The 14,871-nt window shown below is 40.9% G+C and overlaps 1 protein-coding gene across 1 annotated transcript; it reads left to right on the forward strand.

Moving 5' to 3' along the window:
* Window positions 1-1,416: 1,416 nt before the first annotated feature.
* On the forward strand, window positions 1,417-2,085 carry LOC149260563 (UDP-galactose transporter 1-like). Its single transcript, XM_089460065.1, has one exon. The coding sequence runs from the start codon at window positions 1,417-1,419 to the stop codon at window positions 2,083-2,085; it is 669 nt and encodes a 222-aa protein (XP_089316191.1).
* The last annotated feature ends 12,786 nt before the right edge of the window (window positions 2,086-14,871 follow it).

Consider the following 14,871-nt stretch of genomic DNA (forward strand, 5'->3'; position numbering starts at 1 on the left):
GCAGTGGAAGTCGGGCAGGTGAGTTCCAGTTGCAGAAATCGTGGGTGGTTTTCCAGATGTTGTGGAGCAGATAAGCCATTAGAACAGCATCGAAGATCTACTGGTAAATCCCTGAAGACCATGGTGGATCTGCTGCGGGTTTGTGGCATTCATCATTGGTTGTTGTTGGATTGAGGGGCTGGTGCTTCAGAGAGAATTTCAGCGGGCAGGATGCCCGTGAGCGAAAGTCTGGAACAGGTGAAGGATCTCATCGAAGATCTAATGGGGGTAATGGTAATCTTCACAATATTGGTTCAGCAGATCAATATAGAAACAAGAATTTAGGGCTGGATGGCCCTTCAACATCAAAAGAAGTCCCAGACAGTGACCGTGGATGTTCCTCCTTTACACGAGCTAGGAGTTCATCCAGGAGAGCAGTTGCTTCAAGTAGGCCGACTACAGCTGCTGAGGTGGCGTAGTGTGTGAGTTCCGTAATTGTTCGGATCTATTGCTCATGGATCGTATGTTGGTGCTGGACGTGGATCCCATCGTAGTGATTGAAGCAGCAGCCTAAGTTGCAATCGCAATCCCTGTGCGAGTTTCCCCTTCATCTCCTGTGCCTACCAATCCAGAGGGGGATGCGGCGTGTCAGTGAATCCGGTGGGGATTGATGGCACTGGAAGTTTTGAGGATTCTTCGGTCACTCCCTTCAATTCTGTGAATAATGTTCCCGATGGACAGGTCGGTGATGGAGCAATCCCCATTGAGAATTCATGGCCCTGTGGCCACTGCCGTCGCTGCCGCTGCTGAGAGCAATGGGAAAAATCTGGTCGGCCGCTGTATTCTCCTAGTTCTGTTCCACGTTAATTTCACAATCAGTTGAGATTTGAATGTTCAATTTTGTGATTTTGATTGGGAAAATAGGTTAATGATCTGATTCAGGCTTATACTCCAATACCCACAAGCTGACCTCTATATTGTTGAGTTAGATCATTTTTTTTGGTTCTGTTTCTCTGTTTCCCCATCTCAAATTCATTTGTCTTTATTGCTGTTCAACAACCTTTAATCTGTTATAATGAAGGGCGACATGGGCAATTTTCAAGCCGAATCAAAGAAGAAGAGTAGTGGGTCTGGTTTTGATTTGTATGGGGGGCTTTTCAATAGTAAATTTTTTTGGGTCAAAGCCTAACATGGATCGATCTCCTCCCTCTGCCTTGCCCAAGAACAATGCAGAGGATTGCAATAGTCCTACAGCTAATTACAAGAGTCCAGATATTTTCAACAGCAACAGCAACAAGGATGACAGCAGGGTGCCTCTCTACTGGGAAGAGAAGAGTAAGGATCTGTCATCTGCCAATTTGGAGCCGCAGAGGAAGAGATCCCGTGGTGAAGAGATTCGAAGGCCTGACATCGAGGACGAGGAGGATTCGCAGCTTGATGGAGGACAAGCGGAGCGTTGCGCGGGCACTTTTTGCTGTGCTGCAATGGTGGTGCTTCAATGTCGCTGTCATTATTACGAACAAGTGGATCTTTCAGAAATTGGACTTCAAATTTCCTCTGTCAGTATCATGTGTACACTTCATATGCTCAGCAGTGGGGTCATATATTGCAATTAAAGTTTTTAAGGTGAAGCCATTGATTGAAGTTGATCCAGTTGATCTTTGGAGGCAGATTTTCCCTATGTCATTTGTCTTTTGCATCAATATTGCGCTGGGGAATGTGAGCCTGCGTTACATACCTGTTTCTTTCATGCAGACAATTAAATCTTTTACTCCTGCTACAACAGTATTTCTTCAATGGCTAGTGTGGAGAAAGGCTTTTGATACGCGTATATGGTGGTCCCTGGTACCTATAGTGGGTGGCATTCTTCTTACTTCTGTTACAGAACTTAGTTTCAATATTTTTGGTTTCAGCGCAACCTTCTTTGGGTGCCTTGCTACTTCAACAAAAACAATTCTTGCAGAGAGTTTGCTTCATGGATATAAATTTGATAGCATAAATATTGTATTTTATATGGCACCTTTTGCAACTATGATATTGGCTGTTCCGGCTTTGCTTCTGGAAGGGCGACCCGGTTTCTACTCTTACTATTTGGCCATGAAGTAAATGCTACTGATTTTCATAATAAGTATTTCATGTCATGGTATTTTATGTTATTATTTAAGTGACATTAGTATGACCAACTATTGTCACAATGCTGAGTGTGTTGGAACTGGTCATTCCAACACTAAGCAAATTTGCAGGGAATGGTGAACACATGACAGTGAAAACGACATCAATTAGAGCTACATCAGAGATTGGAGGATGATTGATATCGTGTTGCAGATTGTTAGCAAGCATGAGGCAGTATGCTTGAAAATAGTGACTAGCCTTGATATTGTGAGTAGGGGAAGTGGCATTATGTTGCGATGCCAGGAGAATTGGATACTGAAATGCGATGGAGGATTGGACCGTGGAGTCCTGAATTACTGTTTTGAAGGGAAAATTGTGTTCTCTTCGTGTGGCTATGAGTGCCTATGTTCCGGTTTCTTTATCAGTGGACCCCTCACAGAGGAGGTAAAGGAGCAGCGACAACGTTTATGGTGGACAACAAAGTAGATGTTTGCTTGAATTAGTGTGGTTTGTGGAAAGACTCTCTAGCATGTTATAAACAAGTCTAGTTGTTATAATGGTCATTGTATGTACCCATAAACTCCAAAATGTTGAACGAAATGTAAGCCTTTTAAAGGTATTTGAAAGTTCGTGGTGATCTTAAAACCACTTTGTAATGGATTGCATGTGTGGCTAGTTCGTGGTGAGCCAGAAACCATCCATAGAGCCTTAGTGGCTATAGAATTTGCCCGAAGGTCGCCTGGGAGTGGCAGATCGGACTTGCCCGGTGGTGGCAGATTGGACTTGCCCGGTGGTGGCATATTGAAGATGGCGGATTTTCCTGGTGGTGTTAGATCGAACTTGCCCGGTGGTGTCATATTGAAGTTGGCAGATTTGCCTGTGGTGGTAGATCGGACTTGCCTGGTGGTGGCATTGCCTGAGTGGCTAACGTGTACACGGGAGCTTTGTGCTCGTAGGAGCAGGTGGATTGCAGTAACACCTAGCTCACGGTATCAGATATTGGTGTGTCTTAGCATAGGAGGGTTGGTGCACTTTTCTATCTGACAGTTGCGTCGAAAGGCGCAATCGACGCAATTGTTTGCGTTTTTTAATTGGACATGAATATTTGGCTTAGAAAGGCACTGATCTCTCTTTGTTTTTGGAAGTTCTGCACATGCAATTCCCTCGATGGTGGTGGATTTGTAGGTACATATATGCAGTGATAATGGTCGATAGAATCATGTATGCACAAGGACTAGCGGTTGCAGCGGTTGGTACCCATACATTCCGGTGGATGGTTGCTCTTTTATGGACGTCGACATATTTTTTGTTATGTTTGACCACAACCAGACTTTGTGAATCACTATCATGACAAGTAGTCATTAGGGGGGGAGTTAGAAATAATTAATTCCTACTTGTCTATGGTTGTAATTCTCCATTTGAGGAGTTTGTTCCTACATAATAGGAATTTAGTTTCTCCTAGTTTAGTGTGTGGTTGAGAGAATCTCTCAACCACACTACTGTACGTCTAAGATAGCATTCCTATCTTGAGACTATTGATTGTAAAAATATGTGTGTAATTTCCTCATTCAAGATTAATAGAATATATTGCTGTGTGTAATTTTATCTCCTCTACCTCAAAAAGTTTTGGACATTTGATCCTGTCTGGTAGATATGGATCAAATTTCACTTCCCTTTTGTGTATTTTCCTCCTTAGATGTTCCTTATGTGAGCTTATGTACACCTGATGAATAGCCATGGTTGCTGTGTACATGTCTGTGTCATTTGTGCTCTGCACAACTAATATGCACGATGGACCATTGTATTCTTGTGCAGGGGACACAGAAACAATTTCTGCTCCTACATCTTTGTTTGAACAATCCTCATCCAAGGAGGAATTCCAAGACTGTGCACCTTCTTCCTCTGTCATCTGATAAGCTGCCCTTTCAATCTTTGTGGAGGCCACCCAAGCAGGTTTCAAAATATCAAGACTGAGATGATCAGCTTCAGCCTTGAGCTTTGAATTTTGTTCTGCCTCAGTGTTTAAGTGGCAACTCTGAGGGATTGTTTTTTGAGCAGACAGAGAAACATAAGATGATGGGGAGATTTCCTCTCCCTTTTCAATCACTGGACTGGGGATGATAGCAGGCTGGCTAATTTGTAGATCTGCATAGCCATAAGAAGACGAGTTGGCTTCGGGCTCAGATTTTTGGAGGAAGGGACCTACTGCTGGCTACTTCTGCTGATAAGCTTGTTGTTCTACAGGTTCAACAAACTGATAAGCAGTGCTCTTGGATACTGCTTCTTCGTATGCAGCTTTTGTTAGGAAAGGAGCACCTTCCAAAACATGGACATCCTCCTCTTCTTCAAACAGCTCTTCTTCCATTACTATATTTTGACAAAGGGTCTTCACACTTTGATCTTCGTTTGCATCTCTATTTCTTTGCAAATTCTGCAAATGCTCCTATGCTCCTCTATATGGATTTGGCTTTGGAAGAGAAAAGGAGCAATGAGCTCCTACTTTCTCAAAGTACTGCTCAGCCTTTAGTTTGGAAACTTCAGAGGCCAAAAACTCAATCATCCTAGCTAATTCATCTATCTCAGGCTCTGAGGATGATGAGGATTCACCTCCCTGACTTCTTCTTTCAGCATCACCTTCGAGTCCTTCTGCAGCAATAATATTTGCTTCTACTTCAAAGGCTGCAGTTTGCATCTCAGCCAAAGAAGCACTTCTCCTTTCTCTTAATAGCAGGCAGAGCTGAGAATCGAAGGCATTAGCATATGTGAGCATGGTAGAAGCATGGGTTGGTCTTATTTTAGCTAGCATGCTATTGTACATATGATTGAATCTGATGTTGAAATCAGACAGCCGCTCACCATCTTCTCTCTGCAAGTTCTCAAATTCAGTATGATAATAGAGCAGATCTTTATTATTTCCCCAGTGCTTTAAAAATACATCATCTAAAGCATTGATGTCTGCAATGGACCTAGGGGGTAAATCTCTAAACCATTTTCTAGCTTCCCCATCTAGGCTTTGAACAAAAACCCTCATCCAGACATCCTCTTCATTGATATCCAGATTATCAGCATAGCAATAAAATGCCTCTAAATGATCCTCAGCTAATATTCCTTCTGAACCAGTAAACCTAGGCATAAATTCTTGATAATCTCCTACAGGCATGGAATTCAAAGGGGTAGGCAAGACTAAAGGTCCATACCTAGCAGCAACTATTTTTTCTATCTTTGTGAGAGCTTGCTGGCCTGCCATGACTGAGGTATACGAAAGGGATACTGTTGGACTGAGTGGAATGAATCAATGAAAAGAATGACAGAAATAGAGGAATATGATGAACAACATGGATGCTTTTTTGAACTGAGGTCCAAAAGGGAAATGAATAACAAGGAGCTGAATGAATCTCTGAAGGTATTTCTACACTAGCAGAGATACATGGAAATTTTAAGGCTTACCTGATCCTAGTGCTCCTTCTACAATGTTTTCCTCTGGTTAACAATCTTCTCAGGATTAGGCACTGGTTCAGCTGGTGATTTCTAAAGATTTCTCTGAGCACGCCTCACCAACTGCGCCAGAACTTCAATGTGGAGTCACCAAAGGTTGGTCTTCCTCTAATGGAGTCGCCAGACAGATGATTACAACAAAAATATGTGTTCAAACCTTGTCTATCATCAAAGCTTGAAGCTAATTCGTCTCCCAGGGAAGCTGAGCTTTGATTCTCCTCTCCCTGGCAACGGCACCAATTAATGTTATCACCCTAAGAAACTCACCTAGGTTGTATATCAGTGATGCTCGGGAACATTACAAACTCAACAAAAATGTTGGATAAATGGTGGATGAATGAAAGAAATGTTGCATATTCAAGCCAGATAACCACTCCTACTATGCTTAACCCCAAACATGGGTGAACACCCCTAGACTACAAGGCTTTTAACCACCAATTACTCATAGTTTGAGGATAAGTTGATAATGGAGAAGACTGACCACAACAGCAGATGCACATGACCCTGTGATGGCCGGCTGCAACCAGCTTAAAGATCTGTAAATCTATTATTTAATACACAGACAGGATGACAACTCTCTATGCATTAAAACAACAGAAACCTGCAATCAATCTCAATGAAACAGCTAAATTCTAACACAGAGGTGGGATGACAGCCCCTCTAGTTCTAAAAATCAACAGCACATGAAATAATGCATGACAGGCATAGCCTGGAACATAGAAGAAGTGAAAAATGAGCAATTGACAGCAAAAGAAGCTTGTATTAGTTGGAAATGAAGACCAGAAGCTACAGGTCTCACAGTAGTTACAGTCTCCAGAAGTTGAAGCTTACAACAAGATAACACTCATCTAACATTCATCAACTGATTACATCGTTTTTCTGGGTATATATAGAGGTTGGTTACAAAATTGCTCTGCTGAGCTATGCGTGGAGGTGTCTTAATGGACCACCAACCACATTTACAATTTTAGATATGGTCTTTAATACAATCTGCTGACTTTAATGGACAAAATCAGCCTTTCTGATATTATGATGTCCTTCTCTGGCAGCTGGAATGATTTATGGATTAAAATCCATGCCTGATAAATGCTTGAACTGCTCGAGGTTGTCCTGTTTGTCCTTCGGCCATTCTGTTGATTAATTACGGTTGTTGAAGCCTTAACTATGCAGAGAGCAGGTAGCTGATGACTTCATCCTTCTTCGGGCAGCAGAGAGCAATCGGGAGCTAAGGTTTCATGGCGAAAGAATGAGCAGACCGGGGATAAATCTCAGTCGTAGGATTAAACAATCGAACGACGGAGATCATGTTAGAAGAAGTTGTCAGGAGACATACGTGCGGGAGCAACAAGAGCCGTCGGATCTTGACACGCCAGATCTGTCGATGATAGCGAGCGGAAGGCGTGCGAACATTAACGCGTGGGAGGACGTACAAGATGGCGGTTTTGCGCGGCGGGCGGTTTCCCCGCACCGCCTACTGGGGCTTGGCAGTTTTCGTACTGCGGGGCGCGATCCTATAGTAAAGCGCCACGTGGCAGCCAAAAACCACCGCCCCCACGAGTTAACGGGCAGATAGGTCGCGGCGGGAAATGGAGCGACTGCCCTCAGATCTTAACGACGGACGGCCAGATGGTAAAGGGAGTATGCAGGGTTTAACTGTATAGAAAACAATGCGGACACCGTCGATCGCGGGCGATCGATGGTGGAGAACAAGGCAGGGGTTATTCATAGAGGTTTCCCACTGCCATGATAGGGAAACGGTTAAGAGTGGAGGCACGAGGCTACATGGGCACGGGTGAGAATGGTTTTGTAGGAACATAGAGGAAAGCGGTGAATGAAGGTTTTCATGGAAGAAACAGAAACAACGGAGGATAAGAGGGTGTGAGGAAACCGAGAGAGGAAGGAAAAAATATTGCTGCGAGCTCCTTTAATCGCCAACAACACTGCCAAGCTATCAGTGACCCTCAAAAATACTTAAACATGTAGTAGAGCTAACAGGTAGAAATATCGGAGGATCAAAATCTCGGGACATCGAAAGGTTGGAATATCAAATCCTAGAAATTTCGGAACCCCAGAACCTCGTAAATTCTTAATAATGAATTCTTTTAAAAGCATCGAGGGTTTCAGGGAGTAGGTATTTTCAAAGGAAATCATTTGCAAAACCAAGGATTGAGGAACCCTTTCTCTCTCCTTGGACATGAAACATGGCGGTAGTTGATCTTCCCTTAGGCGCTAATGGTGAAAGATGACATCAACATGATATGGTCATACAAAGGACACATGGGAGTCATATTCAACATTATTGAGTGGCCAAATGGCAAAACTCTTAGTGACATGTATCACCATTAAGGAGACGCGATGTGGGGTTGATGACAAGATCATGATGTCACCTTGGAAGTATATTTTGGAGGTCGTGGATCTTGTAACTCCTCTATAATTTCACTTTGATAAAGTTTTGAAATCAAGGAGCTTATGATGTTGTTGGTGTTTCGTTATGGAACCAAAATAACCATGGGCATACAACAAGAACGTAAGGAGATAGGCCCCTGGAAGGATCGTGAAGGTCTTAACACCTAAGTTTTATGTCATCGGTCACAACACCTGGTCCTATCGTGGAAAAACAATAAGAGGCAACAGAAAAATGGTTAAAGGCCAAGCTTAGAATCTCACGATCTCATAATATCCTGGAACATAGTCAACTTCATAAAGTTACGATATGTGGGTCTCTGGGATTGTAGCATAGAGGTGTATGAAGAATGAATGAGTCGACAACTAAGAGTAACTATGCGAAGAAGAGTTGGTTGCTGGAATAAATAATGACTGTCAAGATCGCTGAGTCAAGGGCAACGAGGACCACAATCTTTAGAGAGGAGTGTTGGGCCTATCTTGATCTGAAATAAGCTACCTTTGATCTCCCATGCACTCTTCATTAAATTAAATGAAGAATACAGCCCCAAGGACTCGAATTTTGATCACAGTTCAGAGAAGCCATGTTGAAGTACATTTCAAGATGTATGAACAATTGATAAGCATGGAAGAACCTCCTGGGAGTACAGATTGATTGAAGTATAATTGTCATAACGGAGAACCACACAGTGACCCATTCTCCAGATTGATTATGTTGCAACTATAGTTGTTGGGTAGCTAAACAAGAGAAAATGATCAAAAGCCCATTCTCAGGGTTTAATATGATTGTAGTAGCAAGAAGTCAAATGTTATAGTAGTATGGAGAGCCATTCATTGAGTACGCACTCAAGTTGTGTGTATATTAGGTTGATGGTTTTCAAGGGCTACATATTTCACTGTGTGACACGGGTACAAAACCCATGATTATAGGAGAGAAAATTGGGGGAATGTAGTATTGTTGAGTGAATTGTGTGGAGAGCTTTGGGTGTGGTTGCACTGCTGAGGAGAGTCCAAGTGTGCCTAGGCTGCAAAAAGAGGCTATGTGTGCCTATGTTACAAATAAAAGAGGTTGAGTGGGTCAGTGCTTCTATGTGATTCAGAGTGAGCCTATGTTACAAAGAAGAGGTTGAGAGTGCCTATGTAGAGGAAAGAGGTCGAAAGTTCCAGGGAAGAAGAATAAGGTTGAGAGCTGAGTGTATGTTGTTGAGAGTAGAGGAAAGAGTACAATGTGTTACTACAGAGTTATCAGAGGACAACGTGTAGAATGGGATGAGTAGAGTAAAGGTTGCAGAGGAGAACAAAGATGATATCAGGCAGAGTAGTTTCCATCTATAGAGAACATTAGTTCCTTATTAAGTGTTGGTTGGAGCCTACATAGAGGAATTTGGTGCTTCCATATCTAGTGGGTGTTTGAAGAAATGTTGGGATTTGGTGGCTCCTGCAAGTTGTTGCTTGCAACAAATCCATGAAGTTGGTGCTTCACATGGTGCTTCTGGTAAGCTGATCAGGTGTCTACAAAAGAAGTGAGTTAGTGCTTCCTGCCACTGGGTGCTAGAAAGAAAACAAAGGGATTTGGTGCTTCTTGTGAGTGGTGGCTCAAAAAAAGATTGATGTAATAGAGTAGGTGCTATTATTTTTACGTCAATAGCGAAAACAAGCTTTGGTGGTTTTTCTCTTGGAAGGGTTTCCACGTTAAACCTTTGTGTCATATGCATGTTTCTCATGATGTATGTGTTTGTGTTGATACATATGGTTGTTGTTATGGTTTTTGAATGGTTTCTCTCATACAATGGATGCCAAGTTTGAATGAGTAAAGATAAATTGGCATAAAAGTTTAAATTAGCCTTAATACTGATTCATCCCCCCCCCGCCCCCCCACCCATCAGTATTAACATTGTTTCCAATAATTTATAGAAACAATAAAATAAAATCATTAAGTATAGCCAAACTAAAAGCATCTATAATATGAAATGAAAAGATATGATTTTTTTTGTAAAGATAGATCATTTTAAGTCACCATAGGCAATTGTTTAGTACACCAAATGCACGATAAACTTTGATTGTTGCATAAGTGGTAATAACTAGCATTGATACATTTGCTAAGGTGGAGGGATTTCTATCAAGGCATAGAAACTTCAAACAACATATAAACACAAAATACTCTCTCTCTCTCTAGTGCTTGCAACAAATCAATGAAGTTGGTGCTTCACATGGTGCTTTTGGTACGTTGATCAGGTGTCTACAAAAGAAGTGAGTTGGTGCTTCCTACCACTGGGCGCTAGAAAGAAAATACATGGATTTGGTGCTTCTTGTGAGTGGTGGCTCACAAACAGATTAATGTAATAGAGTAGGTGGTATTATTTTTACGTCAATAACAAAAACAAGCTTTGGTGGTTTTTCTCCTGGAAGGGTTCCCACCTTAAACCTTTGTGTCATATGCATGTTGCTCGTGATGTATGTGTTTGTGTTGATACATATGGTTGTTGTTATGTTTGTTTAATGGTTTATCTCATACAATGGATGCCAAGTTTGAATGAGTAAAGATAAATTGGCATAAAATTTTAAATTAGCCTTAATACCGTTTCACACCCACCGCCCCCCCCAGGCCACTTAGCATTAACATTGTTTCCAACAATTTATAGAAACAGTAAAATAAAATCGTTAAGTATTGATCCGTTAATGAAAAAGGTATTACAGAATTTATGTGAATTTGTTTATGTTACTTAGTGCAACGGATCAAAAAGATTGCAAATAACATAAACACATAAACAAGTTGAAAACACATTCAAACACATCAACACAACAAAATTTAATAAAGGAGTTCACCAGACTTTCTGGCTACGTCTCCTGGTCCTTTCGCTTCCACTGCTAACATCTTTATTTTGTCTTCAAATTTTTGTTATAGGTATGAGCTCAAAAATAGAGTCTCAAATAAGAAAATGGACCTCACCATTATGTTCAGCTCGAAATTTTGAGTCAAATGAGTATAAACTTGACCATATTTGGCCACTATGACCTCCAGACCCCCTCGAATATGCCAAAACCACCTTTATTGCCACAAAACCACCCTCTGTTTGCAAAAAACCACTCTGGCCTGCATAAAACCACCTTGGTCGATGCATTGGTGGTATGGCGGGTTCGGCACCTACAACAGTTTATTAAAAAATGGTTCAACTTTGTTTCAAGCCCGAACTGCTGACATATTGGTTATGGGAGGTGTGTTAAAGCATTACATATATATAATTTTGGAAGGTCGAGGGTTCAAAACCCCACCCGACCATTCCGCCATTGGTTATGTTATACATTGGATATGCAATATATTATGTGTTGGCTCCACTATTCCATTGGTTATACATTGTTTGTATGGTATTAATATACCATATATGGTTGTTATTCGCAGTGAATGTGGGATATTTCTTTGAAATATAACGATAACCATAACTTGAAAGGTCTGGCGGTCGTGGGGTTGACCCCGACCGTCCAGCCTTTTTCCGGCGAGAATCCCGACACAGCATAAATACAAACTCACTGTTTTCGTTACCAAGGCCTGCGATAGCTCAACCGGTGAGCTAGTTCCGGCGAAGTCATTGCCACTTCGGGAAGTCAGGGGTTTGATCCTCCTTGATCCCCAAAAGTTTTGAAATGAGGCCAAATTGGGCAAAATCTGGGCTGCCACGTGTCAACACCAGATTGGCCCGTAAGAACCAATCACAATCTGCGACGTCACCTCCTCTGTTGACGTCATCCAGGACTCGTGGCTCATTCCCGGGTTGACACATGTCCCTGCTAACGTAGGCATTGACTTGGTTGACCATTGACAGTTGACCTAGTTGACTATTGACCTTTGACTTTTGACTTTTGACTTTTTTTGCCCTAGTTTTCCACAAACTTTGACTGGCTCTAACTTCTCCATTCGGACCCGGATTTATGCGCCATTCACACCATTGGAATCATATCTATGAGCACTTTGACTTGATCCCATTTTCATCTACATTTGAAGACTTTGATCTGTAGGCAAAACTAGATCCATTTTGGATCACGCCTCCCCACTGGAAGCTTTTGGACCACCAAAAGTTGGTTTTAGCTGTCGAGTATGTGAGGATAAAGTTCCTTCACTTTTCCAATCTCTATCCATCGTGCCTTGCATGGATTTGTACCTTTGAGTCCAACCAGAAGATACTCAACATTTCCTCATCGCGAAGTCCTTATCCTCCTATCAAGAAACGTGTCCTCCTATAGCTCATTGAGGTACTCGGGAAAAAGATCTTCAATGGAAGGTAGCTGACCTTGCTCTTTGGGATCTTCAATCAATGAAGGCTCATACAATCACAAGTTTTCAACATTTACGACGGAATAGATGTACATATAAGCTGGTAGATCTAGGCGAAAAGCATTTTCACCAATTTTGTCAAGTATTTTGAAAGGACCATACCTAATTGGTTTCAAATTTTTACCTTCCCCTTGCAATCTTTCTTTGCTGATGTACAACCAGAATTGATCACCAACTTGAAAACTATGCTCAACTCGATGCTTGTCATGATGCGCCTTATACTTTGCTTGGCTTCTTTCCAACTGTTCCTATACTGCTTGGTGAATTTCCTAGATTTGTTCAATGAACTTCGTTACTTTGTCCACATCATTGTGTCCATCAACTTCTATGTCTTTACCAAAGACAAAATCCAAGGGAGACTTTGGTATAAAGCCAAAACAAGTCTCAAAAGGAGATCTCTAAGTAGAAGAATGTTTTGCATGGTTGTAAGCATGTTGAACATAACACAAATAGTCATCCCAAAGTTTGGGATGCTTGCTATAATACCCTCAAAGCAACTATATCATTGTCCTATTGACCACTTCTATCTGACCATCTGTTTGCAGATGAAATGTTGTGCTCTTCTTTAACTTTATGTCCATTAACTCCCATAGACTTGATCAAAATTTCTCGACAAATCAAGAATCTCGATCGAATACAATAGAAGTGGGTAACCCAAAATGAACCCATACATTTTGAAAGAACAACTTTTCAGTTTGTTGAGTTGTAACCTGTTTATTACATGGTGTCAAAATACACATCTTACTGAACCTATCCACAACTACATACAAATAATCATGAATCTTTCTAGACTTTGGCAATCCCCCAACAAAATCCATGGAAACACTTTCCCAAGGATGAGAAGGAATTGGAAGTGGATTATACAAGCCTAATTTTCTATTACTTGGCTTGCTTGTATCACACATAGTACATCCTTTAATATATCTAGAAATTGTCTCATTCATTCGTGGCCAATAGAAGAACCTTTGTAATTGTGCAACTGTTTTAATTACACCAAAATGACCTGATATGAGTGAAGTATGTGCTTCTCAAGTTATATTAACTCTTTCAGTTTGTGGAATGCATAACTTTCCCAAATGATATAAGAGTTTGTCCTTTATGAAATAATCCAATTCTTCTACCTCCTTGCCATGACTTAAAGTTGCATATACATCCTTAAAATCTGTGTCTTGAGCATATTGTTCAATGTAACTTTCATGAATTACTAAGTTATTCTTAAGTATTGTGGATGCATTTATAACTGGTCTGGATAACATGTATGAAACCTTATTATGTATGCCCTTCTTATATCTGATAACAAGATGAAATTGTTGTAGAAAACCCATCCACCTGTAATGTCGTGATTGTTGCAATTTAGTTTGCGAGTGTAAATATTGAAGTGGTTGATGATCTGTGTGTATGATTGTTTCTTTACCCATTACGTAATGTTTCCACTTTTTAACACTCTGAACTAATGCATATAATTCTTTATTATATGTAGGATAGTTAACTACCGCTGATGTGAATGTCTCAGAATGAAAGCATATAGGCTTTTTGTGCTGCATCAACACTGCCCCCATGGCATATTCACTTGCATCTGTCTCGATCTCAAATGGATGTTGAAGATCTGGCAGTGCTAGTACTAGTGCTGTACTGATCCTTTCTTTCAATGTGTTGAAGGCATTCTGTTGTTTGCCTGCCCACTGAAACACTCGTTTCACACTTGTCAAAGCATGTAAAGGAGCTACAATTAAAGAAAAGTTAGTAATAAACTTTCTCTAATATTGTGTTGCCCCTAAGAAACTTCTAACTTCTGTAGCAGTATTGGGCTTAGGCCAATTTATAATGACTTCGACCTTAGAGGGATCTATCTTCAATTCACCACCCCCTACAATATAACCCAAATAATTCAAAGATGTTCTGCCAAATTCACATTTTGACAGTTTTACATAGAGATTTTCTCTTTTCAAAACATCTAAAACCTGCTTTACATGTTCATCCCATGTTCTACTGAAAACAAGAATATCATCTAAATAGACTATTACAAAATCATCAATGAATGGCCTAAATACATCATTCATGACTCACATGAATGTAGCTGGAGCGTTAGTTAAGCCAAAAGGCATAACCATCCATTCGTAGAGTCCTTGCTTTGTTTTGAAAACAACATTCCATACATCTTGTTCTGCAACTCTGATTTGATGGTAGCCGCTTCGCAAGTCCAATTTAAAGAAGTAAACTGCATCTTTTAACTGATCTAACAAATCATCAATACGAGGAAGAGGATAATGATTCTGTATTGTGCATTTATTTAATGCTTTAAAATAAATGCAAATTCTCCACGAATCGTCTTTCTTTCACACTAACACAATAGGTGATCCGCACGGTGATGTGCTTGGTCAAATAAACCCTTGATCGAGCAACTCCTATACCTACTTCTTTATCCCTGCATTCTCTAGATTTGATAACCTGTACATTCCAATGTTGGGTAGTGGAGCATCTTGCTGCAAATAAATCTCATGTTCTATCTCTCACTTGGGTGGAAGCCCTTTAGGCTCTTGAAACAAAATATC

The sequence above is a fragment of the Pinus tabuliformis genome, chromosome 6 (assembly GCF_031772625.1).
Source record: "Pinus tabuliformis cultivar Carrire ecotype Pingquan chromosome 6, CPIR1, whole genome shotgun sequence".
NCBI classification, from domain to species: Eukaryota; Viridiplantae; Streptophyta; class Pinopsida; order Pinales; family Pinaceae; genus Pinus; species Pinus tabuliformis.

Coding starts and splice junctions, on each gene's coding strand:
- LOC149260563 (XM_089460065.1), top strand. CDS start 1,417: ATGGAGGACAAGCGGAGCGTTGCGCGGGCACTTTTTGCTGTGCTGCAA.